At 50.7% G+C, this 6,000-nt stretch overlaps 1 protein-coding gene across 1 annotated transcript in view; it reads right to left on the reverse strand.

The window, feature by feature from the left end:
- Auh (AU RNA binding methylglutaconyl-CoA hydratase) overlaps nt 1–2,554 on the reverse strand; it is a 95,109-nt gene extending 92,555 nt beyond the window's left edge. The window contains exon 1 of the mRNA XM_005066299.4: nt 2,329–2,554. Within this exon, the coding sequence (XP_005066356.1) occupies nt 2,329–2,515 (187 nt within the window). The 5' untranslated portion in view covers nt 2,516–2,554. The remainder of the gene's footprint in view (nt 1–2,328) is intronic.
- Nucleotides 2,555–6,000: the final 3,446 nt, after the last annotated feature.

Below are 6,000 nucleotides of genomic sequence, written 5' to 3' on the forward strand. Positions count from 1 at the left end.
TCCCCAGCGCACCAGCATGGAGAGTGTGTGTGAGCGCACCAGTGTGTGGGGGGGGGGGGGTGAGGCTGCAAGCCAAGACCACTAGGCTACTCTAAAACTGAGTGGGATGACCACCAGGGAGATGTGGCTCTCTGAGGACCCCTCCCCCATTGCAAATCACCAACACAGCCCTAAGGACAGCTGCAAGTCTGCAGAATCCCGCACATACCTAGCTCTGCCACTGGCCTAAACCTTACGGACAAAGCGTGCTGCTGCTCTGGAACCCAGAGGGTTCTCATATCCCTGAAAGGCTGACAAACCCACCAGGGGATCTTAAGGACGTGACGTTGGAATCCACTCAGGTTGCAGTAACTGCAGCAGCCCTTCCCTCTCGTGGCCACCACCAGGCACCCCACTGAGAGCACTGGACTGCTCACCTGGAGAAGGAGTGAGTTTACATCAAAGTGGACATAGTCTGAGCCGAACCCTTTCCCCTACCTCCTGTCTGGGAATCATCTAGCCTGGGTACAAGATCCTGCTGGGAAGCCACAGCCATCCTCTAAGATCTGCAGGAGACCACCATCCTGCCTCAGAAACCCTGACTCCACTCTTCAGAGCCTCCGCAACACTGTGCGTCTCTGGTGCCAGGACCTGAACTCTCCTGGGTTCCTGCCAAGCTGTTTGTTGTCTGTCTGTTCATGGCAAAACTCTAGTAACTAAAGCACCAACAACCTGCCTCAGTATCCCTCTTAAACCTATGTCATCAACCCTTCAGAGACCCCATCCTGTGGTACCCGGCCCTCACGGTTTCCTCTGCACTCCTTATAGTTAGCTCAGCGGTAAAAGCAAAGCAAAGCCTGCACTGTCATTTCTGCCAAGCCCCAAAGCATGCTGGGTCCGTCCTAAGGCCAGGATGTCCTAACTTCCGACATTTACATTTCAGATAGTTGGAAAATATTTCCATTTATCAAATCATCTTCCATGTGCTGCCTTCCCCTGCAGTCCGATCACATCCTAACGTAAGGAGTTTCCAGATAATCTAGGTGGATTTGTGTTGAACTTGCACTCACAAAAGCACACAGAATTTGGTACATACATACTAGCCCTGTTCCCAACCCTTTCATAAGTAACCCACCATTGCAGCATACAACTTAACTGAAACACCAGCACAGCTAAGATTACCCAAAAGCCTGTCAATCGAGTCTGTAATGATTCTAGGCCTGTATAAGCTGCCAGCTGGGCTTCCTGCTACTCTGTCATACCAGACTTGTCTCTGCGGCTTCCCAAATAGGCAACTCCATCATTTTGACCATTCCACTGTCTCAGGCGGCTTAAATGAACAAGGAACTAAGTGATCCCCCATACTGCGGAGCATCTCGCACAGGCTACCTCCTCATCGGGCACAGTAACGACCTCATCTCATAACTCTGCTTGGCACATTCGATGGTTGGCGAGCAGGGAAGTCTGCTCCAGAGCCGTCAGTTTCCATGGCCTATAGGATGCCTTGGAGTGGGCTCAGTGGCTCAACCCTGTGTGATCCCAGAGCTTCGAGCCTGAGGATTTTCCGTCCCAGGGCAGCCGGTGTACACAGTGAGGGATAGAGCCTGCATCCTGCAGGGCTCTCAGCAGCCTTTGGCAAACATCATCTGACCTTCCACAGACGGGAGAGCTTCTTAAAGGACAGCCATCCCGACTACCCCCTTTGGCTTAACAGATGACTGCAATCTATAAGTGGGTGTCAAAATGCAGTGATGGTCCCCCCTCCCTTCCTGGGGAATACCCTATCCCCACTTTCTCCGTCCCCATAGTTAAGCCAACACTGCAACTAAAAGAAACTTCCTCAGTCTTCCTCCACATCTTACCTTTTCAGCGCCCCCCACCCTCTGTCGGGCACTAATAGCTGTCTCCTCCCAGAATACGGAGCTCAAGGACAAGATGACTATCCTTTATTTACCCCCCACGGGGCTCAGCAAGGAAAAAAAATTAAAAGTGCCCAAAATGATTTAAGTGGAGTGCAGCAGTCCCCACCCCAAAAAACTAACTCTCCGAGATAAAATGTGCAAAAGAAAAACGATGCTCCTTATTTAAGATTCTCTCGCATAATAGAAGACATCCCCGCTGCAGCTCCTACAACTCTCGCACTGACGCCAGAGGTGGCAGGGAGCTATTACACAGCAAGAAGCAACCCCGGCCCAGTACTAAACCCCCCCGGCCTTGACCTTGGCTGGAGAGACCCCAGGCTGGAACAGCATCACCGTGCGCGCTGAACCGGGAGGGCCACCATACCCTGCGGCCGCTGTGACAGCCCGGCCGACCTCGGCGGCCTCGCCCGCGCTGCCCTCAGCTCACCTCGGTTCTCCTCCTCCAGGTACCGCACGCGCAGCTCGTCCTCCGTCTTCACCTCAGAGCTGTAGCCCCTCCTCGGGGCGGGACCCCCAGCCCAGGCCACCGGGCCGAGCCGTGCACAGCACGCGGCCACCAGGCGGACGCGACCGGTTCGCAGGGCGCCCAAAGCGCCCGGAGCCGCAGACGCCATATTGTCTGTTTACAGCCGGCGCCCGCGGCCAGGCTCCGCCCCCGCATGAAGACGCGCACGCGCACGACGGGCGTCTGGCGTTCTGGCCCCGCCCCCCGCCGTCTGGCCCCGCCCAGGCCCTCTTTGCCCTGGTGGTTACCGAGGGCTAGGTGTGCATTGCTGCCAGTGTGACATTAGTCTCTGCCACCTCAGAGAAGAGGCATCTTTAAGCTATGGAAATGCTAAGAGGACACATTCTCAAGTATCAGAGGGATTTACCTCCCTGTACTCCTCGGGCCATAGTCTAGGGTTGTGACTGACCAACCCTGCGGGGAGAAAGGTACTCTAAAGACACACCCTTGTACTCATCCATCCCTTTGGGTGTCAGACTGTTAAAAATCCACAAATAAATGGAATTTCCTTCCGGAATCCCAAGTGGGGACGGGGCAGTTTGGAGCCTTGAGGCCAGTCAGAGGAGGAACTTAAGAGTTCTGACAATTTGTCAGACCATCTTGCAGGAGAGACTGGAGATAATGATGGGTCAGTGATGGGTGGGACCTCGCCTTGACCAGGACTACCCAGCTAGATATACTACTTGCCCTCTATTTAAACCTAAACCTCGTATCAGAACCTTGAAGATGGACTAGGGGACAAGGACATCATAGGACCCCTTTGTTCCTCCTCCCAATGTGGACACATTGAGCTAATCTCTAATTGGCCTATTAAGGACAGGTGGCTGAATCTAGGACCTTGAGCTCCAATACTAATGACTCCCATCACAAGGTCATTGTGTTAAGTGAGCAAAATTGTTCCTTTCCCTTAGATTAGATTTATTGAGGGAGCAGTTCAACATGGGACCTCTGCTTGTCGTTAGATGTGCCTGATAAGCCTAGTAAGTGAAGCAGCAAATAGGGAAATGGGCCCTCCTGACCACCTATGGGGACTTCCTGGAGGTCAGTGTCCCAACAAGAACCCACCTCAAGGAAAGCTCAGCCAGAGCTCAGGCCCAGGTGCAGTTCTGAGCCTAGGGCTCCTCCCGAGACCTCAGATCAGACCTGTGAAGATACTTGTTAGAGTGCCTTATTTGAGAAGTTCCTGCTATCTGGCTTTTTTTTTTCAGCTGTCCACTCAGGGAAAGCCTATTTAGGAATAGTGTCTTCAAATTATACCACTGCTACTGGAGTTTAAAAGTTGGCGCTAATACCCTCAGAGTCCCAACAAACCAGGCTCGATCACCACATGTCCTCAGTAAACCAATTAAAATCACTGAAATTAATAGTGAGAAGCAGAAGTGGGAGATTGATTCAAACACATTCACACTAGGAAGAAAGACAAACAGATCCAATGATGCTTCAAGTCCTTCTCCAGTTAAAGTTTGAGTAGAGAGACAAAATCATGCATAGCCAAACAGTCCAGGTTAATGTGTAGTCCCTCTCCTCACTGACCCAGCGTTGTCTGTGAGAAATCCCCAGATTCAGTCTTCCTTCTTTCAGCATGAGATTTCTTGTGTGTGGGTGGCGGTGGGAGTGGGGGGGGCGATTCCAATTCCATGGGGAGACTTACCTCATAGTCTAAAGCTAAAGGGAGAGATAGAATGTCTCTTTAGAATACTCCCAGTCCTTCTAGACCAGTAGATTACGCTCTGGCCATAGAAATTCTGATATAATACATTATGTTTGGCACCTTCAATGCTCCACCTGCTAGGCTCGTATCCAGAAGGAAAAGAGCCAGTGGAATTCCAAGTGTCTGCCTCTGCTATGGTCATGACCTTGGGACAGCCTCCACTGTGAGTTTTGTCAAGTGCCACTTAGGAAGTTGTTCTTAAAAGTTAAGTTGTATCCTTTTTCTGATAGCAATGTTCCTTTCGCTAAGTGTTGAAATTGTTAGTGTTACATTTATGCTTTCTCCAATTTGGTTTGGAAGTCTCTAGGCAGACAGGAGGTGTAGGAGTAAAAAGGAGGCCAACCAGTGGGAGGGAGAAGGAGGGAAAGAGATTGACTAAGGAGGAGAGCCAGGTGGGTTCTAATTAGAGAAAATCCCCGTTTGAGTCTTGCTGTGGCCAGAGGGTTCATCTCTGCACACCTGGCAATCATCGTAGGATGAGGACAGTGCCATGGGCTGTCCCATATGGAGGTAAGACAGACATCTGACATCTGAATGGACCAAATGAAGAACTGGGTGAGGCAGAACTGTAAACAAACTGCATCAAGGGTGACTGGGCCCTGTCTCAGAAATAAGAGTTAAATTAAATTAATCTTTAAAACAGATGCAGAGGCAACATAAAATTACAAGACTCCATTGTGCTGGGAAAAGACCCCCCCCAATTTGTTTATTTGGTCAGTTGGCTTTTTACATAAGGTCATCCTACACTGCCCAGGTTGGCCTCCAACTGGAGCTCCCAGGCTTGCCCAATTTCTGACCAACCAGCCCTGCATTAGCTCCCATCACCCTTCCCCTGGGACAGTCTCTTGTCAGAGTTGCTCACTGAACCGAGGAAAGGGCTTTAAATCCACTGCAAGTTATTACAAAGAACATTTCAAAGGGCACAAATAACCGGCCAGGTGAAATAGCACATCAAGTAAGGTCCCCTGGCCTCCTCCTTATGCAATTACACATGCACAAACAAACAAGCAACTTTGAATTTGGCTCTTTTCAAAGGCTGGCAGCAGCAAACCCCCCTCCCCCACCACCGCCCAACCCCAGCCTGGATCGTGACAACCCAAGCAAGACTGAACAGGGCGGCATGTCGATAAGCTGGCATGTTTAGCACCTGAGAAGTGTTAAGTGAGTTTTGAAGGAGAGTATTCTCAGCTTCTGATGTGTCTGTTGAGATGGAACTCAGCGAAAGGCAAGAGGTACCTGGACACTTTGAGAACAATTTGGTCATCTTCATCACAGATGAAGGGTGGGATTTGGCTGCAGAGCTCTGTCTAGAAACCAACCCTATTTCTCTTTACCCTTCTTTAATATGCCTTTCAGTACACCCTCCTGCTTCTCCTGAAAGATATAGATAGTCCCTTCTCTGTTGCTAGAGAACCAGAGATCTATGGTTAGATCCCTGTCCAGCTGTAACGCTGGGATTCATTGTCCCTTGTGTCTTACGTACTTGTCTAATGAGGGGAAATGCATTCTGTCCTCTAACTCCTTTGCTGTCCTGTGCAGTAAAGGGAGCAGGACAGGGTGTCCAGTCATCTCTGGTTGCCACAAACCAGGCGGCTTAAACAACAGAGTTTGTTTCCTCGTAGATGTGGAGGTTACAACCCAAGGTCAAGGCGTTGGTGGAGTCCGTTTCTTCTAGGGCTTATCTTCTTGCATGGAAGATGGTCACCTTCTCCCGGTGTGGGCATGTGACTCTTCCAGTGTTTGTGCCTGTCCCTGGCGTCCCTTCCTCTGCTCAGAAGGGCAGCAGTCCTGTTGCAGCAGGCCTGGCAGAGATGAGGACTCTTGTCTTTCAATCTGATGATTGAAACAATGGGCCCCAAAGAAGAGGGAATGTCTCCCTAAGA

This window comes from Mesocricetus auratus, unplaced genomic scaffold (genome assembly GCF_017639785.1).
Source record: "Mesocricetus auratus isolate SY011 unplaced genomic scaffold, BCM_Maur_2.0 Super-Scaffold_100013, whole genome shotgun sequence".
NCBI lineage: Eukaryota > Metazoa > Chordata > Mammalia > Rodentia > Cricetidae > Mesocricetus > Mesocricetus auratus.